Here is a 27,041-nt window from a genome sequence, read left to right on the forward strand (position 1 = left end):
AAGATCACAGAATAATTTTTCCTGATTTGTGTTTATAACTGTACATGATTTATACAGATATTACGAAGTTTTAAGAATATGTTGGTGTATTCCATATCTTAATGTCAGTAATTCCATTTCTAGTAAATGTTACCTTTGGAAAAAACTTGTAAATAAAGTATAAAGCGAATGTTTAGAATTTAGTCTTTACCCCTATAATTCCTTGAAATGTTTAAGTGATTAGTTCCATAAGAGTATTTGTTTGTGCAACACAGTTTTTAAGTCCGTGCTTTGTAAATTTTTAGAGACTTGATAGCTTCAGACATGGGAATGATTCTGGTATGCACTGTAGGGTATTAATTGGTGTGGTGTTTCCCCTGTAAATATACGGGGACTAAAGTGAAGGTACAGATATTTTAATTACTCTTTGTTTTTTTTTTAGGATGTCAGCTGCAATGAAATAACAGCACTGCCACATCAAATTGGGCAGCTGAAATCTCTCAGGGAGCTAAACATCAGAAGGAATTACATTGAAGGTTTACCAGAAGGTAAAGTGCATACTTCACTATTTGTGTATTTTGCATTTATTTTAGCATAAGCCTGGTTTTAATTGAGTGGTTGATCACTTGTATTTCTTCCATGATTCTTGATTATTCCAAAGTTGACATTTGCTGATATGGCAGTCTTGTACATTCAAGTGTAGTCTGCTGTGTCAACAGAGCTGTCGCAGTATTGTAGTGTTGAAGGTGTAGCAGAAATTGTTACAGTGAAGTATTAACAAGCGCCATTTGAATTCTGATTTAAAATGCTCTTTGTTGTGAAGTATTTCCCATGTTCCCTCTTCAAGGTCTTTGTCATATTTTTTGTAATAAAAACACATTCTACTTTTCATGTTATTTCCATTTAATGACTAGGATAGTGCAGTGATACATGATTTAGCCATGTTTTTTCTTTGAGTATTGTTTCAGAACTATTTCTGCACCTATCAGGTAATTCTATGGAGTATGTACATCAGTCAGAATGTGCTTTGCTGTTGTATAGACAGCTTATGCTCCCCAGTCCCCTGTCCTGCAGATTTTTTTTCCTGTGGATTTGGTTTTATCAGAGACTTGCGTGCTATCCCAGAAGCAGAAATAGTGATCTTGCTCATCTGCAGTCCCATTAAAACTAAGGCTAACTTACAGCAGCTAAAAGATCACGTTGATCATGCTGTCCTTGGAAATAGATCGAGATGTCCTCTTTAGTGTACTTCTGTAAGCCAGTCTGAGCATTTGTTTTGTATGTTTGGGGAAATTTAGGATGCAACAATTTTCTTGAGTATGGAGTATAGAAAAACTGTGTAGCTGTGCCATTTGGAACAATTTGGGCTTGTAGAGATGTAACATGAAGTTTACAGCTTTGGTGGGGCCATTTGTTTCTTCTTCTTCTGCCATATGTAGTGTAGCAGTTGGCACAGATGATTAAAGCTCTGAGCATTTAATGACCTGCTTCCTTTAGTCAAGATTGTGGGGTGTGATTACTTCCAGCTGTATTTCCATACAGTGTGAGCAAGTCACTTTGCCAATCTATGCTGTCAGGTCGCCCCCGAAAATAGCCAGTTGTGCCAGTGGGCTTTTCTGGTTAACAAATGTATTTTAATATTTTTATTTACAACTGGACCAGACAACTAGAAAATAAACCAGCAGAAGTGCCAGTTCATGCACAGGATATCTAAGATGAAGTATTGTCCTTGTATGTATAATTGGTATTTCCTCCACCAGGCATATTGTGGCATTTTCTGTCAAAATACCATGTTCAGTAATGCACAAGCCCCATACCAGCACACACTGCAGGGTACATAACTAACCATAAACATGTAGCTAGCTTACAAACCTGCCATGTAAATACTTTGGATCTTAGCCTTGGTAGACATCACTGAAAAGTTCCCATCACTGAGTAAAAGCACAGCTATCAAGTTTCTCTGTGGCTGATAAATAGCATGCTAAGACCCATTTAAGTATTATTGCTATTGCCTTTTTTAACAGAGCACAACATGAAGTACTGTCAAGGCTACATCTGCCTGAATTAGTGAAAGCTCTTGCTGGATATAAAAGATCTCATGGCATCTATCGAAAAGAGTAGGGGAAGTTCCCCAATGGCCTAGTCAAATTTCACCCTAGTAGTATAAATACCACTTCGGGTCTCCCTTGAAAAGAGGCTACTAGCTTAGTAGGACTAACACAGTCAGTACATAAGTAAATAAAAGTAAAGTGCCAACAATTTAACTTGGCCACCCACAGATGCTTCTGACCCACCTTACTACCAAGAGGATGGTAGTGGTTGCGAATGCTTTGTGTGAAGAGTGATAGGAAAGTTCCAGTCTCAGTCCCTTGTCTCTATCAGAGTGCCATCAGAATGATCAAGGAGCCAATGGTCAAGCCCTTGTAGAGATTTAAAACCATCATCCTAGTTTCTGGATATGCTGAGCTTGTCGTTGGCTGTTGTGCTTTCTGTCTTTCTGTAAATTAAATCAACGGCGCTTCCAAGGTTGTAGGTACCACCCAGCCACTGGCTGATCAGCAGGAGTACACTTACCAGTTTCATCCTGAAGGTATGGTCTTTGGAGTCATTCAGCCATGCACAAGGATACTTAAGGCAGACACTCCCCTCAATGCTCTCCTCTTTGGCTCAATAGTGTGGCCAGATTGCAGAGGTCCAGCAGATCTTCCTATTCCAAGGGTAATAGTTCAGGACTTGGTCTCCAAATAGATGGCTGGGGTCTGATAAGGAGGGTCATGAGTGCAGGAACACACCATTAAGGAAGTTAATGCATCAGTCTTTTTGCAGCACCGTCCTATTCCTCTGTTGCCTCTGGCAGGCATGCTGCCAAGTGCCTATGAACCTATTATGGCCATAAGAGAGCTATTTAGGTAACCATAAATAGGATACATTTAGTAAAACTTAAGCTAAATGACAAAAGTTGACAGGGAAACATATGGGGGTAGTTCAGGAGCAGGAACAGTAAGGACATGGATTTAAGAGGGGATAAGCTGAGCGGCCATTGTAAAAATGTACAGTTCTATGCTAGATATATATACTGGACTATAGGTGAGGGCCATATAATAGTGTGTGTTGAATGTTAAAAAAAAATTGAAAAGGTAAATTCTTAGTCTGGAGAATAGTTTTGGTTCTGTCATATATTTTTCATACTTGAAGAATGAATGTTTCAGACATGGAGAGGTAGGCAAAATGCATCAGATTAGATTATTTTAGTATTTTTTTCCTATTACTAGCAGTTGAAAGTTTGTAAAGTGAGATTAACAAAGTGAGGATTGCACAGGATGAGAAGCATGTCTAGGCCTGAAGAAGATGGATGTGTAGAAAATGAAATATGTGTATACAGGGTTCAGTGACAATCCATAGTTTTGCCTGCATTTAATAATAGATTGTTCATGGAATTGCATATAATTTGATACAGAAGATATTATAACCAAAACAAAGTCAAAACAAACCTAAGAAAAACAAAACACTGGTTTTCTGTGCCCTTACAAAAATTCCTGGCAGCTTCCTACATGCAGTTAAGGGACCCATTGCTAAACCATTGTCGATAAAGTTTAACCAACCTCTAACAAACAGCAGGACACCTCCCATACCTTTTGCAATACAATGTTGTGCTCTCAGTATATGAAGGACAGAACTATGGGACAAATAATTATGAAGCTATTAAAATTAAAAAGCAATATAAGCTTTTTCTTTGAGCTTCATTAGTATGCTTATGTTACAGTACTTAACAGGCATGGTTACCTGTGTCATATTTTGAAGATGGTGCACCTGCTTTAAATAATGGTCTTACAGTAGATGTAGGATTTTGCTAAGTCTTTTGACACTATCAAAAAATAAAAAGAAAGGTTATTCCTGATGAATTGTATGTATTTTAATACAAAAGGTACATTATATTTAACAAGTCAAACAGTGATTAACTGACACAACACAGCAAGTCTGAGTGGGAGGATTTGGTGTTTAACCTTGCTTATATGGTTAGTGGTTACCAGACCCCTTTTCTTTAGAATTATTTTTTTTATCATAATATGAGGAGGTCTGAATTTATTGAATTTGTAAATTACTCTGAACTTGCTGGTCTAGTTACATCATCCACAGATTTAAGACTAGTACCAAATGTGAGATATATAAATGTTCCTGGTGTGATGCAACCTGTCTTAAGAAAATTCAGCATCATTAAATTTAGGAAAGTTGAAAGTGAATGTGTATACAAAATACAGGAAAATCCTCTGAAAACGTATTAAAGACGTATGGACATTAGTGGATAACAAACATAACCATGACCAAAGTGCAGCCACTAAGGTGAGAAATACTTAGAAGTTGACTGTATAGTTATCAACACCTTGTCTTGTTGAATCATGGAAATGAACACCCTTCCCCCAATATTCCATATTGATTTGTATCATGATTGAACATTACGCTGCTTTATGCAGCTCTAAAACTAAATATATAATTAATTTACAAAGGCCTAAGAATTTTAAACAAGAAAAGTCATTCTGTTTGTTTGTTTATTTGTGGGATTTGTTTACCAGGATAGTCTGACTAGGTCAAAAAGAACACGTTTTCTGCAGAGGCTCGGGGAGAAAATCTCCAAATACAGACTATAAAATAGAAAGATGCAACAGTGAAATACAGAAAAGTAGTTACAGAATCATGTGATTAAACAGATTATCCAGCTTTTTTACAGCACAGGAGGCATGCAATGTAGATCCAGTAGTATACATGTTTTGCAGCATGCAATGTATATACAGTATAATACATATTTTCCAACGCTTTAGAATATGGTAACAGTATATTCTATGATACAATCAGTAGTCAGAAGTAGGATTTTCTGAGATCAGTTCTTGGTGTGGAAATGAGGTGCTAAACCTTTTTTGTTAAACAGAGAAAGCATAGTGTTAAGAAAGAGAGAGGCGTGTAAGAAGTGGGAATATTAGAAGACTGATAGGTAATCTTAGGTAGTGTTAGTTGGTATAAAAAAAGAGGATTTGAAAAAGGTAGAGTGTCTGTCTGTGAAAAAAGTAGAGGTGAGGAAATGGACAAGAATTATTGAGATGTTGCTTTAGGGAAGTTTTGAAGGTTGCTAGTGTAGAAATAGTTCTGGTAGATAGTGGGAGTGAGTTCCACACACTGGCAGCCGAGTGAGAGTACAGGCTCTGTCCTGGAATTTGAGGGCTTGGAGATAAACTTATCTTCAGACCACAGTGCTCTATTGGGGTTGTAAGGTTTTACTGTATTGTTCAGAGCTGTGCAAGCTAAGCGTTTATAAATTATATTGTGTGTTATTAAGAGTTGGATGTAGAGAAGGTGATTAGGGAATTGTAGCCAGTTTAGCATTTGTAGTAGTATACAATGATGTGTGCCTTATTTTGAGTTGGTGGCAAACTTGGCCACTATGTTGTAACACTTCCATTTAAGATATAATGGAGATCTGTAAGTTGGAGCAAATAGAGGCACTGTATAGTAAGGAGGGTAAAAAGGACGTTTTAGCATGAGTGGTCTTGGTTGATTTGTTTAAGTAGTGTTTATTTCTATACAGGATGCCAGGTTTTTAGACAGTTTTTTTTTATATTTTGTTGGACATGTAGGTTGAACTTTAGTTGATTGTCTATGATTAGACCAGGTAGTTTAGCGTGGTGGGCTTTTTTAATAATGGATTTGTCTGTCAAGTGTATTTTGAATTGATTTGTCACTTGGGTAATTTTTTGGCTGGTGGAAGAGTTTTTTTGGAGGGGGGGTAGGGACTAGTTGGCAGTTGGAGAGCCAAGATTCAAAGGCAGCAAATGTTGTGTAACAAGAGAAGTTGGGATAATGTGGGAGACTTGCAGATATTTGTGGGGTCATCTGAGTATTGTATAAGTGTTCCACTGGATGAGGCGGTATACAGGTTATTTATAAATATACTGAAGAGCAGGGGACCAAGAATGGAACCTTGTAGGACTCCAGTGGGGTTACATAGGAAGGGAGAGATCTTATTAAACCATTTTACGAATTGTTTCCGATTGTATAGGTAGCTGTAGCACCATTGTAGGGTGGGAGGGGAAAGCCTAGGTTGAAGAGGCTGTCCAGTTGTAAGGAATGAGAGACTGTGTCAGAAACCTTTTAAAGGTTGAGAAATACATCAGATACAAAGCTGCCTACATCACTGGCCCTGTTACAGATTTGGTAAAGGATAGGAGGTCTGTAGTTATGCTATGGTTCGGACGGGAACCTTGAGTGCTTTTAAGTAGGTTGTTTTGCAACAAATATTTCATTAGTTGTTGGATGAATAAATTTTTCTTGTATTTTGGAGAGGGGAGATAAAATGGCTATGGGTCGGATGTTAGTCAGCTCTGTGGAATTTCCCCCTTTGTGAATGGGAATGATATGGGACATTTTCCAGATGCTTGGTACTAAAGTTTCCAATGTAGGTCTGTTTAGCAAGATATTGATTGAGTATGTAATGGAGTCAACAGCTAATTTGAAGTATTGAGGAGGGAGGTTATCTACAGAGATGGAGCAGGGTTTAAGTTTTTGCAGTAGTCTTTTTGAGGCTTGTGGATATGGGTTAAAAAGAGAAAGTGGTTGTGTTATTGGAAAGGGGTTTGGGGCTGTTGTGGTGGAAAAAGGTCAGAACTAGACAAAGGGCACTGCTAAAGGCAGATGATGAGAAAGAGGAGAGGAGGCTACAGTTGGGGTTTTAGAGATCAGGTAAAGTGATAGTCTTTAGCTGTTTAGGTGGAGGGATTAAGTGAAGGGCAAAGGTCTTTTTTTTTGTGCCGGGGTTAAGTAGGGTTGAGATGGACTAACAGAATTTTTTTGGTGTAGTTTTGTGTTCATTTTGTAGGTGGGTGTATAGTATGATTGATTGTTTGATCACCTGTTTTTTTACTTGGTTACGTAGTTGTTTGTAGGCTATTAGATTTACTTAATTTTTACTTTGGTTCCAGAGACCACAGGCTATATCCCTTTTTTCATTAGATTTTTACATGCTTTGGTTAGCCAAGGAGCAGATATCCATCTAATTATTTTAGTGTGTACTTGGACCTAGAATGTTGAGTATATTTAAAAAACTAGTGTTGAAATAGTGCACAGCTTCTTCAAAAGGGAGGCGATGATCTTCGTGTTTCACTGTTGCAGTCATCACATTTGGGTTATCTGCTTGCAGTAGCCCTCAGTCAGCCTGATTATCAAAGTCTTAGGTCCTGCGTCAGTTGCTGTCTCATCTTCCATGACGTCAGGGGTATAAAGCATGCAGCCGATGCCATTACATCAGTCTTTCTTGCCGTGCGGTGCCAGAAGCAGAAGCAGTTCGCAAGTGCCGGTCGGCCAACTCCTGATATTTTCGTTTGAGTTTCAGAACCGAAGTCTTCAACTAAAGCCAAGTACCCCGTTGGGGAAACTTTTTCTTGCTCTAAACCGATGTCAGTAAAAGTCAGTAATTGTATTTCTTGTGTAAAGCAAGTACCTCAAAGATTTTCATTCATACTGTATTCCTTGCCTAGGCCCTGACCACGACGTACCTCACTGTTGGTTTTGTGCCTTATTCAAACCAGGAACTATTCATCTGTATATTTTCGCTTCTAAATATTTTGGTACTCAGTTCAATTATCCAGATATGTCTTTGGTAAGCCACCCGACTACCAACATTCTGAAAAAATGCAAAGATAGACAGAGACAGGCCGCCTAGGTCCAAAGCTGCATATGACTCTTCTCCTAAGCTAGTCGCCAGTTTGCCGGTACTCAGTGAGGTGCTTTCGCAGCCCCTCATACCCGCTACATCAGATTCGCAGACCTCTACTGAGACCCATTCAGAGTCTGGTATGCCGCGAGATGCTTCAACTGTGGAACCTGTGGATGTCTCTACCTTGGATGGGTCCGAAGCTGCTGTGTAGGCACCGGCTTCTGAGGGTGTATTCAGGCCTACTGACTTGCATATGAAACCAACGCCATCTTCTTCTTCAAGGCCCAAAATTCGAACCATGCCTTTGGACACCGACGCCCAGACCGCATGGTCAGGCCTCTATGCCTAAAAAAACAAATGATAAGAATGACTGAAGACCTTATTACTTTAATCAGGGGAAGCCAGCCTTCCCCCTCTGAGACCTAGGACTAAATTTGCTTATGATACATTTGACCAGGATACTGAAAGTTGTCTCCTCTGGTGACCAGGATTTACCCTTATCTACCTATGAGGATTCTGATGCAGAGGACTCTATTCCCTATGCATCTCCCCCAGAGGATTTTTCGTTTGGTGAAACCTAGCATACTCTTAGGGAACATTTTCACTGGTAAAGCCAGGATTACTCTGATTCTAAAAAGAGGCTTAGAGATTTCTTATTCCTGCCCCAACACAGGCCTTTAGCTATCCCTCCTGTGCTGAACATTGTTGACGATGCCTTTTCGGAATCTAGCTTGGTCCCTGACTCTTTACTTCCTGCTACCAGAAAAACTGATAGATATTACAGGGTTCCTGATTCTCATAAGTTCCTTTTCAAAAATCCTACTGCAGATCCTGAGACCATTTCACAGGGACCCAAGGGCATTAAGGCTACTATTGCCAAAAATCCTACCCCCTCTGATAGAGATTTCAGGGCCCTGGATAGATGGGGTAAGAAGGTATACACCTTTGCAACCTTGGCCATCAGGGCCTTAAATTGCCAGTTTCCTATGTTAAAATAGCAGCATAGTATTGAATTGCTTAAACAGAAAATGATGTTGATTCCTGATTGTGCTGAAAATAAGGATTTACAGGATTTAATGCATTCTGCTGAACAGGTTGGAAAACATACTTTGCGATGTGGTTTTGTTCAGTAGAGGCATCTTGCAGGGCTGCTGTCACCGGGTCTGTACTTAGAAGGCATGCTTGGCTTAAGGAGCAATCTTTGCCAGATCATGTTAAAACTAAATTGTTGGATGCTCCCTTAAATCAGAACTACCTGTTTGGCAACAAAGCAGAAGTTGTTCTTAAACAGATGGAGGAAAAAGCTAAATCTATGCAAACTGTTAAAGATTTCTTACAAGTGCAGCCTTCAAGATTTAGTAGGCATTGGCCCACAAAAATTGGTCCTTTCCTACCTCTTCCAGGCCTTCTCAGTTCAAACCCAGAACCAGCAGAACAACCAGGCTTCAGTCCCAGGGTACGCACAGGACTAAGCAGTGGGGGGGGCTCCCATTTCCAAATCAGGGAGTAGTAAGACTCCCCCCCATGGTGAGCTGTCTCAATGACTTGACTTTAAAACTTCCAAGCACTTCTCAACTGGCTGCTCTTTTAGGGGGAAAGATTGCTCGGCAAGCAAAAGGGAACTCATTACCCAGGACAAATGGGTTTTCTCAAGGATACAGATTTCACTTCCACATGTTACCAACCCCAAACGGTTGGCCAGATCTACCCCCAAATCAGAGGGCAGAGGCTCAAAAGAAAGTACTCTCTCTCTCTTAAGATTAAAGGCTGTTCAGACTGTACCAGAAGAGGAAAAAGGGACAAGGTTTTCTACTCAAGACTTTTCCTGGTACCCAGAAAAGACAACTCATGGCATCCTATCCTGGACCTTTTTATCCTAAACACCATTTTGGTGACTCCAAAATTCAAGATGCTAACTCTTCACCAGCTGCTTCGTATGATAGGCAAAGATGCCTGGTTGACAACACTGGATTTAAAGGAAGGATTTAAATAAAGGAAGCCTACCTGCACATCCCAATTAGTGAATCTTGCAGAAGATACCTAAGCTTCAAAGCAAGCTGTATGCGCTATCAGTTCTTTGCACTGCCCTTTGGCTTATCTACTGCGCACAGTGTATTCACAAAGTGCCTAGCTCCAGTCATTGCATTTTGCAGGCAAAGAAATATTCAAATATACCCATACCTGGACGATTGTCTAATTCAGGCAGAAAGCCAGGACATACTTTTGAATAATCTGGCATTTGTACAAAAGGTGCTAACTTGTCTGGGGTACACTATAAACAAAAGGAAATCACAGCTGGTACCCTGTCAACAAATTATATTCCTTGAACACAACTTCCCAGATGGCTTTCCTCACGCATGAGAAACAAATTCATTTGACAACTTACTTCAAACTAGTGGCCACAAAAACCCTGCTATCTGCAAGGAAGTACTGCAAGCCTTGGGTTTCATGGCCTCGTGCATTCTACTAATTCCATATGCAAGACTGCATATGAGGAAACTACAATGGTATCTAAAAAGCCTATTGTGTCAATATTCTCAGGATCTAGAAGCAATGATTCCTATCATACCTTGCCTATGGTTAGAATTCCTTTGGTGGGCAGAGGCCTGCCACCAAAACAAGGGACTACCATTCACTCTACCCCTTGCCGCCCAAACCCTAACAACAGACGCATCAGACTGCATGGAGGGCTCACCTGGCAGGGAAGTGCATTCAGGGTAAATGGAACCCAAGTCAAATGCACCTGCATATCAATCAAAAAGAAATGGTAGCTGTACAGAATGCTCTGGCAGCCTTCAAGGACCACATTCTTCCAGGACAATTAATTGTAAAGACAGACAACACCACTGTTATGTGGTACATAAACGAGCAGGGGGGTACCCATTCCTACCCCCTCTGCAGACTAGCCATGGCTCTGTAGAACACAGCCTTGAGTTACCAAGTGCATCTACAGGCTCAGTTCCTGCCAGGAAAACTAAATACACTGGCAGACGAACTAAGCAGAAATCTCATGGACCCACACAAGTGGAAACTGGAACCAAAGACTTTCAACATGTTGATAAACAAATGGGGGCGCCCAGATATAGACCTGTTTGCCTCCACCCAGAACTACCAATTGGACAAATTCTGCACAAGGACTCCCCACAAACAAGCTTGGAAAGTGGATGCTGTGTCCTTCAGCTGGAATAATCTATCAGTTTATGCCTTTAATCATCTGCCTCTCCTCTCCAAAGTACTACTAAAGATCAGACGGGACAAACCAAGGATGATACTGATTGCACCAGACTGGCCATGCCAACACTGGTACCCCCTCTTGCGCACTGTCACAGCTAGCCCCATGGCACCTGCCTCAGACCCCTACCCTGCTGTCACAGTAGGAGTGCCAGATTCTGCACCCCCAGCTTCAAACCCTGAACTTGGCAGCCTGGCTAATTACTTAATGTCTCCGTTACCATCCCTCAGTAAACATGTGTTGGATGTCATTTTGGAGGCAAGGAGGCCTTTTGCTGATACATTGTTACTGTTTTTCTGCTTTTATTCTTTTTTGTCTTTGTTTTAACTTGTTTCTCACACTGTTTGTAACTGTTGCAAATTGTTTTGCAAGGCTGTGATAGCCGATTTATACTTGTTATAAGTGTTTACTGTATCTGTTTCTTGTGAAAAAAAAAAAAAAAAAATATCTCTTGTTTTTGTTTTTACTAAGCTAGAATAGTCCAGTTTCAGAGCACTTTGATCTGCTGGCTTTGTTTGTTTCCTGTTACTGAATCTTTACCTAATTTGGATCATCTACACTTGATCACAGTCTCTATGTCTTAATCCCCGGAATAAAACTTCTAGCATATTTCTCGGTCAGGCATGTCCCGGAATCTCTTTAAAGTCATTGTCTACGACCTCATTTCAGAAGAGGATCTATTGGCTAGTGTCCTCAAGTGTTTTTTGTCACCTCCTGGGATCTCTGAGGCAATGTTACAGTGCCTCTCTCATGCTCTCAACAACTTCCTCCTCCCACACAACACTACAAATACTCAACGAGAGATGCAAGCTTCCCCTCCTTAGGAACACACTATGACACACACTAGAGATGGACTGGCAAGACCAGTCAGGAGGAAAGATTCTCCACACACATAAGAGGGCCCCGTCTGCGATAGAGTGCCTCAAGTCGCTACCATACACACACAAAAGACATACTGTACACCACAACAACCACACATACACAACAAGCAACAAAGCCCAAAGCGAACTCGACAACCACCAAAACAGCACACAACACCAAACACACACCAACACCTCACCAAGAGAGTGCAACAACAGTCACACTCCTTCAGGACAAACACCACAATGAACACACTGAGTCCCCGTGTCACCATAGTCAGACACACTGGCGTCCCAGTCACCAGACTCATTGGAGACCTTCACATCAGACTGTCTGTGAGCTGGTCGCCACATAAGCATAAGCCTCTCAGGCCAGTGTCACCAATCCACGCTAGCGTACTCGCACTCAAGACGCTCAACAGCAGGTACCTGAAAAGACATTGAGGACTACATGAAATATGTAAGCGACCAGAGGTCTGACCCCCTAGCCCGAACTTGGAGGAGCATTTTTCAAGAAGCTGAGGGTATCAATGAGATACCAAGGTGATCAGCACAATACAGAGATAAGGTGATCAGAATTATTCAAAGGTGATCCCACTGGGTGTGTCCATTCAAGGGATGGCAAACTGTCTGCGCCAAGTCTGCGGCTGGACAAGCCACGCCTAAGCCCCCTGATTGGGGATACCGGCAACCCTAGCCACACCCCCATAGCAGGCTCTTGGGCAAGGCTCAAATTCACCCTAAGGCACAAAAAGGGACAAAAACCTTTTAAACTGGAGCAAAAAGAAAAAAAAATGAAAACTCAAAACCAATCAAAGAAGAGACTCGAAAAAAATGCCATAGTATGGAGAATGTGCCGGAGAACACTTCGATGTCTCCCTGTTCATAGAAACCTGGTATTCCCCACAAGGAGATACCCCAAGCGTCTGGCAAGGCGCTCTCATACAATACCCGAGCCGCCCAAATCGATGTACATATTCATCAAGGACACCTATCCATGTCGTAAATCAACTGCGTACTTGGGTATCCATGTTCATCATGCATCGGGGAACCAGAAGGTTGCAGTGTGGCCATTGCAGACTGCTCTGCAAATAATAGTAGCTTTACGGTACCCTCACAAACTCAGGAACCTCAAAACATAGCCCACCAGAAACACTACCAAAACAATGCCTCACACCAAACCTTCACATACTAATATACAATTAAAACACTATCAAGCCCAAACACCTATACTCAAAAGTTCCCACCTATTATAAAGTTCCACCAGGAACAACATAAACTCCACCATCCCCACAAGAACCGCAAACCATCCCACCAAGGTAACATACTTGATCAGAGCACATCAACACACACCGGAGCACAACATCATCTGGTGGAATCATACCTCACTGGTGAGGTCAGAGGCAACTCCTCATCCCACTGATCAGAAAATAAAAACCCCACCTGAAATAACCTCAAAGCACCCAAGCCAAACTCAAAAGCCGAAGTCACACTTCCTTTAAGGCCCCTGGTCTCGCTAAAGGCTGACTCAAGCCGCTGAACAGTAAACAAGCCGGCTGAATCACTACAAATGCCTAACTGCAGCACCTGCAATCAAGCATACATAAAAGATGAGTACAATAAAACAAGTAGGCCCAGTCTGGTGGACCCTAGCCATAAACAAACTCTACAACAATAAACAAACTCTACAACAAAAGGAGCAAACTACAAGATAGAGCAAACACCTACAAGGTAAATAAAAAAAAACTAAGAGCTCTCATAAAATACAGCAAAAAACATAAAATCATGCAAAGACAAATAATTTGAGAAAATAGCTAAAGACTCAAAAAAGAATCATGGCTAACCTCATAGCTTAATTTTTAAATATAGGATATGCTCAGAACTAGTTCAAAATGATGTGAAGATTACTGATCATTGCCAACATAATCCTATGCTGGCTGACACAGTGCAAAAACTTCCCCTCCCCCAAAAGGAGAGATATTCTATAAGGAGATATCTATACCCCCCCCCATGCAGCCCCCAAACGCCTCCAGCTCTCTCTCAAAAGCAAAAACGCCAAATCCAAACACAGCATGGTGTCCCCCGGCTGTGTCTGTGCTCTGTGCAATGAGGAAATTAAAGGGAATTGGCCCGGCCTACAGCTAATCAAAATCAACCTCTTACACTACAGTTCGTACGCAGGGGTGCACTGCAACTGTGGTCCCACTTCACAAAGGCCTCGTTTCCCACCGACCCTAAGAATTACGGCCCATTAGCTTGACAAAGCCTATCTGCAAAACCATGGAGGGATCATAATGGACTCATAAATAAAGACATAGGGAATTTGCAGACTTTGGATCCAACCCAGTTTGGCTTTGTCAAAGGCAGATCATGCCTTTTAAGTTGCAACTGGCAGGTCAGAACAACTATAGACAGCAGAGTTGGTCAAAGCGCGTCCTCATATGGTAAACCCATATCGGTCTGGTCACAGGCTCAGTTCCTTGTTACTTCCATCTCCTTCAACTGAGTTTATGGCTGACAAGTTTTGCAGGAGACTGCAAACTGATGACAAAGTTTGAGAATACATCTAACAGGGATAATAGGTCAGACACATCCACAACAGCGGATAACCAGAAGCGGACAACTGGCCCTAAAGCCAAAGCCCAAGCCACGCCCAAAGTAAAATGCGGGGAAAAACAAAAGCATAACAGCTGCGGGAAGGTGGCAATCAACTGAGCACAGAAGAAGTTATCAGTACAGCACAGAAGAGTTATGATAGTGGGACCCAGACCCAGCACCCATGTACATCTGTCAGTCAGGTAGACAAAGCAAACAAGTCCCACACACCTTCATGAAGGATTCTCATCTATCTCAAGGGAGGTTCTAGTCTCCTTCCTTTCATCATCACCCTTTATGATTCTCATCAATGCAATGCCCCCATATAATCCCCCCCCCGAATGTATCTGGCCCGACACTTGAAAGCAGCCTCACCAAAACAAAATGCCAATAAAAAAAAGTGGTCTCAAAAATCTGCTGCCCGAACCCAGACTGAATTCACTCCAGCTCTATTCAGTCGGTGACCTTTTTAAGAGGTGGTGACCTTTGCTAACCAAACCCAGATTCAAACCAGATTGCTTTGACTCAACTCAAAAAATCTAGATCCATCCCATCAGAGCCACAGAGGCTGGAGACTTAAACCGGCTATACTGAGGGCGTATGACGCTGGGAGGATATCATCCCAGAAGACTCACCCTATGTGGAACAAAATCCCGGTACACATGTGAGGCAGGCAATGGCCCTGTTCAAGAGTTCAGAAATCTTGACCAATGGATGGATAGGATATACCCCAGGGGGATCAGTGTCTCAGTGTCAGCAAGGCACAGCAAAATAAAATAATATAGTTAGTTCCCCCTAAAGGGGTGGGCGTAAACAAAAAAAAAGCGATGGCTTGTTTGCAATGCCCTCGGGCAGATAGCCTAGTATGAACCTATGAACCTATGAACCTTAGTACTAGGAAATCTTATGCTGAAAAATGGAAAAGATTCTGTGCCTGGAACCAAACTCAAGGGATGGCCACAGCAGCGCCTAATTTACCTCAGATTCTTCAATACTTAATTGAGATGCTTCACAAGGGCCTTTCCTTTTCCTTCATCAAAATTCACGCCTCAGCCATTTCAGCTCATTACAACACAGAACCACCCCTCTTTTCTCACCCACTGCTCAAGCAGTTTCTCAGAGGGGCCACAAACTTAAGACCACCCAGAAGAGCCCCAACTCTAGCATGGGACTTTAAATTTGTGTTGGAAAAACTCATTCTGCCTCCTTTTGAGCAAGCTGCAAGTGCAGAGTTAAAATTCCTTTCTTGGAAAATAGCTTTTCTTTTAGCAATCACTTGAGCAAGAAGTGTATCTGAATTACAGGCCCTTATGGTGGTGGAGTCTTTCATCATCTTTCATGCGGACAGGGTGTCCCTCAGGACCAATCCCTCCTTCATGCCCAAGGTGGTATCCAGTGTGGCTCTTAATCTATCCATTCATTTGCTTCTTTTCTAATCCAAAGAACAAAGGGGAATGAATACTGCACTCCTTAGATGTGCACAGACAACTTAGATTTTACTTGAACAAGACTAAACCTCAAAGGAATTCTAAACAACTGCCGGTGGCATTTGCTGCAGGGGCAAGGCTATTTCAAAACAAACCATTTCTAAATGGATAGGCCATTGCATTAATTTCTGCTATAAGCACCATTCAACCAGGGCTGCATCTACCTCTACAGCCTTTCTCAGAAGTGTCCCTACCAGAGACATCCTAGAAGCTGCTACCTCAAATTCTGTACATACTTTCACCAAGCATTACCATTTGCCAATTTTCTCTAAATCCAGAGCTGGCTTTGCCACTGCAGTCTTGCAGGGCCTTATAGCTGGTCCTAATGCTGTCTAAATTCCTCCTCGCATCTTTATCTGTGGGAATCTACCCAAATGTGATGACTGCAACAGTGAAACATGAAGAACATAGTACAGTTGTGTACATTTACCATAAATGCAGATGTTCGAGTGTATTCACTTTTGTAGTCCTGGTTACCCTCCCTCCAGCCCCCTGACTTCTTTTGGCTATACCTCTACGCTCCTTTACTATGCTTAAAAGCTTTTTGGTGTATTTGCTTTTTTGTTGTAGGTATAACCTTGTGTGTGTGTGTGTGTGTGTGTGTGTGTGTGTGTGTGTGTGTGTGTGTGTGTGTATGTATATATATATATATATATATATATATGTGTGTGTGTGTGTGTGTATTTAATTGCTTCCCATTAGGGGGGCACCTGACATCTGGGGCAAGAAAAACTGATGTAATGGCGTCGGCTGCATGCTTTATACCGCTGACTACCTGAAGTCATGGAAGATGAGACAGTAACTGACGCAGGACCCAAGACTGATAATCAGGCCGACTGAGGGCTACTACAAGCAGATAACCCAAATGTGATGAGTGCAACAGTGAATAAACTCGAACACCTACATTTATGGTAAGTGTACACAAGTGTACTTTTCAGCAGTGACGTTTTTTTTTTTTTTTGCGAAGTAATCCATTGAATTTGTTTTGACTAAAATTATTTAAGTTGCTGATGGAATTTAGAGTATGTATGTTTGGTAGGTATGCATTGGCTCTAATGGCAAATGTGGATAGGTGGTTGCTTAGGGAATTAGGAAGTGTGCCAGTAGAGGTGAAGTTTGTAGGGTGTGACCCCAGAATCCAGTCTAAAGTAGATTGTTGAGTGTGGTCTTTATTGTACCTAGTAGGGCAGTTAGTAAGTTGAGAAAAAACAGAGGTTGATGCTGTGAGTTGGTAACTGTTATACGAGAGAATGCTAATGTTAACGCTGCCTAAGATAATAGTCTCGTGCTTGATTGTTTGAGTGGTTCAAGACAGAGCATCTTCTAGTAAGGGTATATTATGTCCTGAGGGAATATAGCGAACAGTGATACAGATTTGTTTCATATTATTGATTTTTAATGCTGAAATGTTCAATCATTTCTAAATAAGTGGGGATGTCGTTTGTAAGTAGGGCTATGTCTCCACCTTTATTATGTTTGTCTAAATTTATCTATGGCATAGTTGGTAGGTAACACTTCAGAGTCTTTTGTTAGAATTTAGCCAGGTTTCAGTTAAGGCTAGGATGCAGGTTTATACTGGTCTAGCCAAGCATGCAAGTGGGCTTTTTATTGGCTAGGTTTCTTAAGGTTAAGGGTTACACTGTTTAAATTTCTAGGATATGTTCTAGTGTTTTGGTCAGTATTAGGACCTGGGTTATGGTGGAGGTCACCACATTGTAATATTGTATCTATTAGATAGGAAAATAGTGTGTAAGTTTTCTTGGAAGTAGATATAAGAGGTATAAAGTACGGTTCGCTATATACAGCGTTTACAAGTTTTAGAGCTGAGTAATAGGGGAGAGAATAGAGAAATAATTGTGAGGAGATATTAGAAAAGCTGTTACGATGAGATTGGTAAGATGGCTGCACATTGAGAGTAACAGCTTATTTCTAGCTCTCCCAGTGTGAAAACAGAAACTCAGCAGAGAAGGCCAGTAGACTTTGTTTATGGGTACATTTCAGTAACTGGCTGGTAAGTGCACTGCCTGGATGCCAGGAATAAAGAAATACAGAAGACCTGGAAAAGTGAGCTGCAAAAAATGAGGAAGAAATACTGACTTGGGAAAGTTCTGCAGGTGCTCAGCAAAAAGCAGTGCAACATTCACACACGACTTCAAATACAGGAAGATACAGTTGCATACAGACCTGGTTAAAATACAGAAAACACTGATGAAGTGTATCAACACAAACAAAAGGCTGGAAAAAATGGAAGAAGCTTTAAACAGATTTTCAGATGAAGTGATAAAACTACAAAAATAAGAGGTCGAAATAAAGAAAAGCTTGACTGAATATGAGACTGCTCAGGAAAAGATGCTTCAAAAATAATAGAATTAGAGGACAGAGCACATAAGGAAAATCTGACATTTTCAGCTGTACCAGAGAAGCTGGAAGGAATAGACTGCATTAATTTTATGAAAGCACAAATAAGCAACCTGACTGGTATTCCACAGCAGGAGTTGGGTGAAAGGGCACATTGTGTGTAATGCTCCAAACCTGGCTACAAGAAAGCAACCTAGATGCAGTCCTACCAGCAGAGAGTTGATTCTGACAAAAACTGTGGCAGAAGGACAAAGTACTAAAAGTGGGAGATAGCAGAGGGTTTATGGAAAATGATTACTCCATGTACACCAGACAGAAGATAAGCAAATGTATTCCACTATTCAGGTAATTCCGAGATACAGGTGAGAAATTCACACTACTGTACCCAACTGTCTTCAAGGTATTCTTCCATGGAGAGACAAAATCATTTTTTGATAAAGTACATGCTAAGAAGAAAATACAAAAGTTTGTCCAACAAAAAGTAAACTGTGAAACAGAAGGAAATTCTGTTTCTTGTTCTTCTGGTAACAATGACCACAGAGGGGGACTGTACCTGTGAAACCTTTTCAGGCTTTTCAATGGAAAATGTTGGAGAGAAAGAAGTGGGCACAAAAGTTAACTAGAAGAATCAAAAATATGTTGGAAATGAAGCAGAGACAGGGTTTTGGAGATGAACAGTAATAAAGAAAGTGACTTAATACGAGATTACAATACAATAATTATATCTGTGAAATATGACAGAACAAGAAAATCTGGAAATATGTTTTCAGAATTTGTTGAACTTGTGGGAGACTCTAAAGCATATGCCCTACTTTGTCATTAATGTTCAGAAAAATGCTTTGAGGAGGGGAAGAGGAGGGAGAAAGTTAACAGTAAGTAAAGATTTTTTTCTGAAATAGTACTAATTTTGTGATGTGTAGTTTTCTTTGCATGCCATAAAGTAAAGTTTTGTTTTCTCATTTATTTTTAAGTGTAATGAAGATTGTAAGCAGGTGCTGCTGTTCTTTTTTGTTTGTTTTCTTCTCCCTTCTCTCTCTCTTCTTCAGTTTTAAGAAATGTAGGCACTGCAATGTAAAAAAAAAAAAAAACCTGATAAAAGAAAAAAAATCAGCTTTTTCTCATTCTTGCATGGGGGAATGACTGGTTTAAAGACTTAGATTGATTCAGTAACAAGTTTTAAGATAGAGCAAGTAAATAAAAAAGAACATTGAATATTCTCACAAAAGGAAATATGGTCAGCCTAGCTGTCTGGAAGTTTGTAAATAATTCTGTGTCATTTGTGAATAGTAATATTAATGTAGAAGTGTGACAATGAGATACTATCAGCACAGCTGTCTGGAATTTGGTAAATAATCATATGTCTGTTGTGAATTTCAACACAATTCATATGCTTGTGTTACCACTGTATTAGAACTGTATGTTTGTATATCAAGCTGCTGGTACAGAAGTGTGTGTTAAGTACTGAGCTTAGAGGTGTATCCACACTGTAACCTGTTGGATTAGAACAGAAATGTGTATAGCCTATTGTACCAGTGTAAATGTATATGTTTTAACAGTAGAAACTAGAACATAGAGGGTTAACTTGCAAAGCTTCAAGAAAATAGTTGAAGTTAAATTGTTTTATAATTGCACTATAAATGTTAGTTTCAGTGCAGCAAGGAGATAGGATGTTTAGAACTAGAGAGCCTTCTGCATTGTATTGTAAGTGTTTTATTGTTTTATGTCATCTAGCAGCTGCAAGCATCTGAAGGCTATATATTTTCACAGGGAGATGCTAAATGCTGCATCAGTTGGGGTTGTTTGTGTGCATGGGAATTGAAGTCAGGTGACAAAAAGTGATGTCATGCTGCAAGTATCCCAGCAGCAATATTCGAGCTATTAATTTAAAAACTCTGAGAGAGAGAGAGAGAGAGAGGGCATTTTGTATTTGTCTTTGACCTGGCAACATCATCAGCTAGAAGATCCATTCACCACACTTGCCTTGCTTGTAAGCAAGTTAACTAGGGTAAAGTAATTTCTCTTAGATTCAGTTAGAAATTTAGTGAAGCATAGCTTAGATGATATCCACATCATATTAATTGGCTTGTGGTGGGATATCCACATAAGATTCAGTGGTGTGGATATTGAATTCCTGTAGCCTGTAAGCAGTGGTCACTAAGGAAGGTGTTACTACTCTATCAGCCACACAGTGAACATTCAGAGTTTCATATCACAATTGTTTTATTTATTTTTTTTGTTAGCGTAGTCAGTCAGGGAGAGCAGACAAGGATGTCAGCACAGGAGTGTATGGCAAGCTGACATGGAGCCCGTTTGGCTGAGATGTACCAGGCTAAAGGACTGGTGCGTACCAACCTGACTAAAGCAGAAATTATTTCAGCCTTGGGCACAGCTGCATCACAGACCAGCAATCAGGAGGACAATCAGACTGGCCTCGTAAATGTACAGCTCTCGGGAAATGGATTGTTCAACCTTTCCACAGAGTACTTAAAAATCTATCTGGAGTTAGAGGCTTGAACTGGAGGCCAAACATTTGGAAATAGAAGCAGCAGAGAGACTGAGACGTCTGTAGGCTGAGAAAAATGAAAAACTGTGATGTCTGAAAGTTGAGGAGAATGAGAGGCAGAGGCAACATGAGAAGGAGATGCTGACTCTTCACCAGAGTCATGGAGGTAATGGGGAAGGGAGTAACTGAACCCCAGAAGCAACAAATGTCAGTAAATGTCTTCCACAATTTACAGAGGCGGATAATTCTGATAAGTTTCATACATATGTTTGAAAGGGTATGTAAACAGTGTAATGTTGACCAAGGGCTCTGGGTATGGTTCCTGACCCCCCTACTCCAGGGTAAAGCTGTAACTGCTATTTCTAAATTGTCTGATACTGATAGCTTAAATTATAATACTGTTAAAAATTGCTTTAAGTTAACATCTGATGCTTATAGGAAAACATTTCATGAGCATGGACACAAGGCAAATGAAAGGGTGTTTGAATATATTGCTGAGTTAAGCACTTATTTTTATAGATGGGTGAGTGGGTGTCAGGTGGGTCTATATCATGTGGTCGAAAGCTAATAATAGTGAATAACCACAACTTCCAAAACACGAGAACTCAAAGTTGCAATTGTGGGGGGCTGTGCCCACCCCCCACCAAATACATATACCAACAGCAGGATCGCACTACATGAGGAAAGGGCAAATACTACTATCTACTCTGTAGTGTGACCGCACAATAACTTCGAGTTCTGGTGTTTTCGAAGTTGTGGTAGTTCACTATTAGCTTTCAACCACGTGATATAGACCCATGTCAGGTCACCACTTTTGAAGGGCTGTCAAACCTTTTGGTGAGCGAATAAGCCCTTAGCACTTTGCCTGAGGACAGTAAACTCTAGTTTGCAGATAAGCAATGCAATACTGCAGATGAGTTGCGGAAGAAGGGAGACCTATTCCTAGCAAGCAGAGCATCACTGCACAGGAAAGGGGATATCCAGTGCTGACCATGGGTCTAAGGTGTAACCCATGGGGGGGGGGGGGCAATCTAAACCATCCAATCAGAGTCTGTCAGTAGCAGGAGAAGCCACTAGTCCAGGTACATGTCCAGGACCAAGGGTTAAATGTTTTAAATGCAACCAGTGGTGTCATGTAGCATATAGATGTCCACAGAGGCAAGGTGGGGAACAAAAGGTGGGAGATCCAGTAAGTTGGAATGACAGAATGCCAGCTGTAAGTTGTCTGCAGACAACAAGAGTACCAAACTACTGCAAGAGGTTATATCCTGTCTTAGTGGATGGGAAAGAGGATACTGGTAAGAGAGCCTCTGACCTAACCATTGTGAAAACTGCAATGGCTAAAGAGGAGCACTAATTGCTTGGAAAGTCTACTCCAGTCGAAGCTTTAGGAGGGACCCCATTCCAGATACCTTTGGCTAGAGTCCACTTTGATTGGGAGGGTGGAAAGGGAAGCCAGAAGGTAGATGTTTGAGGATATCCCTGCAGATGTCATGGTAGGGAATGATTTTGAAAATGTAGTACCCTGTGTGCATGCAGTGGCACGCAGTAAGGCTTGGAGGCAAGCGTGTGGGTCTGGTAGCCTGGGGGGATTCAGACAGACAGCAGACTTGAAGCCAGGACTGTTGTGGTGGTTACTTCAGAGAGGGAGCTACCCTGTAGCAGTGAGACTGAATATGAGCTACAGCTGCTTGTCAGTACTGAAGTTCCCTTGGATAGAATGATTGCAAGGACAGAGGTGAGTAGTAGTATCCAGGCTGACAGTGAGGCACCTCTGTCAGAAGATGCCAGACTTCCTGTGGAATGGGGAGCTGGGAAGGGTTACAAAGAGAGAGCTGAGACTGGTTCAGCTCTCAGACCCTACATTACAAAGCCTGAGGGAGGTAGCTAGTGAGGCACCTGATTTTCAAGGGAAGGGGGGGATTTGTATACTGGGACAAAGGGTTACTGTATAGAGAGTGGACCCCTGAGAAAAGGCTAGAGGGTGAGAGAATACAGCAGTTGGTAGTGGCCAGAGCCTACCATCTGGCACTTCTAGCCGTAGCCCATGATATTTCCTTTGCATGTCATATGGGCATAAAGCATAGCAAGAGACATTTTATGCAGAACTTTTATTGCCCTGGGATTTCCAGAGATGTAGAAGGGTACTATGGGACCTGTGAGCAGTGCCAAAAGATAGGCAATGCAGGAAACAAAGTGAAAGCTCCTTTGATTGAGAAGCCATTTCAGAGGGTAGCTATGAATATTGTGGGGGCTCTGAGTACCCCAAGTTCCACAGGGAAAAAGTATATCGTAGTGGTGGTAGATTGTACTACTAGATACCCAGAAGCGGTGGCCCTAGCCTACATTTTGGCAGAAAAGGTAGCAAATGCTTTGTTAGAGATTTTCAGCAGGGTAGGTTTCCCAAAAGAAATACTGACTGACAGAGCTGCCAATTTCATGTCAGACCTGCTGGCTTGTCTGTGGAAGCACTATGAGATGAAAAACCTGAAGACCACCCTCTACCATCCACAGAGTAATGGTCTGGTTGAGAGATTAAACTCTACCTTAAAGACTATGCTGTGGGCATTTGCAAACCAGTTTTTAAGAGGGACTGGGACAAATAATTGCTCCATCTGTTGTTTGGTTACAGAGCTGCCCCAGGAATCCACAGGTTTTTCACCCTTCAAGTTGCTGTATGAACATAGGGTGATGGGACCTCTTGATTTGATTCTTGATGAGTGGGAGGGTGAGTGTGAATCAGGAAAAAACGTAGACCAGCAGACAATGGTATACTGATAAGTAATGTTCTTTATTATGCCATAAGGCACATAAAAAAGGCAAAAAGCCTATAGTTCAAATTCCAAACTGGTTTTGGCTTGTATATCGAGCCTTCATCAGTGAAGAACAGAAAACAAAAAAGAACCAAAAAGGCTGCCTGCCTTATAAAGGGAACACGTGTCAATCATCATTGCAAACAGTTAATGAACTACAAATATTCATTTAAACCAGGGGGAAATAACCCACCCAAATTAATAATCCATCTTTTCTCTAATTTATTAAAAATGTCATGCCGACCCAGAAACCTTTCCTCTATCACCTTGAAGATTAACAAAACCAAGAGCTTCACGAGCTGTAATACTGGTACTGTCTATAATATTTCTGTGTTTGCTAATTATCAGTCTGACTGGGTCATTTACTTAGCTACATGTAGTTGTTCTGCATTCTACGTGCGGCAGACTTCTAGGCCTGTCATGTTTAGAATTGCAGAGCATTTATCTGATATTAGGCATCAACGAGCTAATAATGCTTTATACAAATACACACTGAAACATTCCGGTGCTAATTTTAATTTTACTATCATTGATAAAATTCAGGGTAATAGAGGAAAGGTTTCTGCTTGGCATAACATTCTTAATAAATTAGAGAAAGGATGGATTATTAATTTGGGTGGGTTGTTTCCCCCTGGTTTAAATGAATATTTGTAGTTCATTAACTGTTTGCAAGGATGATTGACAGGTGTTCCCTTTATAAGGCAGGCAGCCTTTTTGGTTCTTTTTTGTTTTCTCTTCTTCACTGATGAAGGCTTGATATATAAGCCGAAACCGGTTTGGATTTTGAACTGTAGGCTTTTTGCCTTTATGTGCCTTATGGCATAATAAAGAAAATTACTTATCAGTATACCATTGTCTGCTGGTCTACGTTTTTTTCCTGATTTGCCTTTTGAGACCTGGCAGTTGCCTTACGTACAGGGACTGTGTTTTGTTGTTGCTTGCTTTTTCCTTCCTGTGGGTCTGTGGTGTCCTGCACCTCGCTGTTGTTACAGCTCAACATACAGAACTTTGTCGTCATCGTGTGGATGTTTTTCTCTCTTATTTTTTTAACCTAATAATTGAATTTGACTTAGGAGTATGCCAACATTTATTTTTAAACTCTTTCCAACTCCTTGCTCTTGGGCCTTATCGCAAATTGGCTGTGTAGTATTGACGTCTCTTTTTTGGCGTCTTTGGGATTCCCATTAGCTGGCAGAGAAGAGAGCAGCTTGCTGTTTTGTTCAGTGTCGTTTGGATCCAGGGAACTGTGTCTGTATCATCATTTTTCGGATTTTGGATTTATATTTTACATTGGGAACAACTTGTTGATGTCACACATTATTGATGCCTTTCTCTTGGCGCTATTTGTATTTTTGTGTGCTGGTGGAGTATATAGCAGCTTGCTGGCTTGTTCGGTGGGTCGTTTGGTTTCAGGGACTGGTTATCCTTCCAATTTTGGATTAAATGGTCCATTTCTAATCAAGTAGTAACTATATGATTATAACTGTTCACAACTGTTTTTTGTGTCTTGGATTCATTTTTATATCGGAAACAACCAGGTGACTTTTTCCATTTTCCAATTATTTGGCTGAAAGTGGTGAATATTTACATTTTTACTGATGTCATGTAAATTGTAAAATTATTTTTCATTTATCATTGGAACTTATTTACGAACTACCTTTTTGGTCTTATAAGGGACTCAATATTCAGTTGAACTCTTTTATGACTTATGTTCATTGTTTAAAATGCAAAGTATGCTTTTTAGTCTTTATGGAATTCTGTGTGTTCACACAATGGGACGGATTCACGAAGGCTTGCACAGAGTCTAAGAGTAGTGTAAGACTCCATGCAGCCGTCGTGATCCAGGAACAGCCCAAAGTCCGTGTAAGAGACAAGCTAAAATGGCTCTTACACAGAGTGGGCGTGGATAAGCTAATCACCTCACTTGCAGCCGAATAGCATGCAAATGAGGATGATTAGCGATCCAGGAAGCCCAGAACAGCCCGTGTAAGAGCCGTTTTAGCTGCAGAAATGTACTCAGTTGACAACTGAGTACGTTTCTGCAAAAACCGCAATGGAGCCATGTCAGGCAGACTGAGCATGTGGGAGCATGTTGGGGGATGTTTAACACTGTTTGCATGGGGGTGCACGCGTTTTAACCAGGTGCATATGTGTCAGGCAGCATGCCAGTGGCCAAATATGTGGCCATTGGCAAGGTAACCTGATGCAAATATCTTAAAACGGGCTGCGCTGCATAAAACATAAAAACGAAGGTTATAAACCCACAAATGTGGGTTTTATGCAATACATGGAATGTCAATGCAGGGACCAGCAGACCAAAACCAACATGGCCACCGTGTAGTGGTTGCTAAGGGGGGAAGCTGAGTCTAAGACATGTAACTAAGCATTAGTAGGCAATCTGATGCAAATGAGTGTTAGGATACTGAATTCCACTGTCACATAGCAAATGAGCACAGTCTGAGTAGTGTAAGAGTTACAGAAGGGGGAGGAACAGAGTAGGAGATAGGTGACATCACAGGGGGGAATGGTCGAAAGAAATGCAGTTCATTGGAAGTCAGAGTTACATGACAGATGTCAGACAGATATCATGGAAAGAGGTGTGCCACTAAATAAGCATGAGAAAGTCAAGAAATGGAAGGTGTACACTGTTGCCTACACCAAAGTTTCTTGCTGGGCGTGCATGCGCACGTGTGCGCGCCATGAAGCGCGGGTAAGGCAGTGTGCACGCGTGTAAGGCAGACTGAGCATGTGGGAGCATGTTGGGGGATGTTTAACACTGTTTGCATGGGGGTGCACGCGTTTTAACCAGAATAAGCAGATTCTGAACCGTGTGTGTGCGTGTGTGTAAGCCACTGTGAGCGTGTTTCTGCTGGTCTGCACACGGCTCCTCCCTGAGGAAACAGAGAGGAAAAAGGAAGCAACAGATTTAGTAGGAAGCTAGCAGGGAATACTGCTGGAGCTAGCAGGTGAAAACAATTAGAAGCAGGCAATTACACAGGCAGAATAGTAGCCCAGCCCAGCACTTAAAACTCTGCAAACAGCAGTGCAGGATGTTTCTCTCAAGAGACACTGCAAGACAGGAGTTAAGTTATTAGAAGTGAAAACTGAACTCAGAGCAGAAATGTTAGGGGCTGCCATAGCTGTCATAATGAGACATAGGCGACTTGCTGAGGGTGGTGACAATGCAGATGGTGCCAGACAACCCACAGTGAGGAGGCGGAGAAGAGTGTACAGGCCCAGGGTCACCTACCACGGGTTACATGAGCTGGAGATAGTAGAGCGCTATAGAGTGGACAGAGACCTCCTGCAGCAAATAGTGGAGCTGTGCAGGCCACACCTCACACACAGAACCAACAGAGGGGAACCCATCCCAGTGGAAACCAAGGTATGTGTTGGCCTAAGAATACTAGCAACAGGTACCTTCCAGAGACCAACTGGTGATATGATGGGGATGTCACAGGCATCAGCCTCCAGGATACTGCACCAGTTCCTGGATGCCATGTCAGCACATG

At 41.5% G+C, this 27,041-nt stretch overlaps 1 protein-coding gene across 1 annotated transcript in view; it reads left to right on the top strand.

Moving 5' to 3' along the window:
* The window catches only part of LRCH1 (leucine rich repeats and calponin homology domain containing 1), a gene marked incomplete in the record, with an annotated part of 1,693,846 nt that overhangs the window by 867,820 nt on the left and 798,985 nt on the right, over positions 1 to 27,041 (top strand). The window contains 1 exon segment of the mRNA XM_044072038.1: positions 422 to 527. Within this exon segment, the coding sequence (XP_043927973.1) occupies positions 422 to 527 (106 nt within the window).

This window comes from Protopterus annectens, chromosome 5.part0 (assembly GCF_019279795.1).
Source record: "Protopterus annectens isolate FY-2018-M chromosome 5.part0, PAN1.0, whole genome shotgun sequence".
In the NCBI taxonomy this organism is placed as follows: domain Eukaryota; kingdom Metazoa; phylum Chordata; order Ceratodontiformes; family Protopteridae; genus Protopterus; species Protopterus annectens.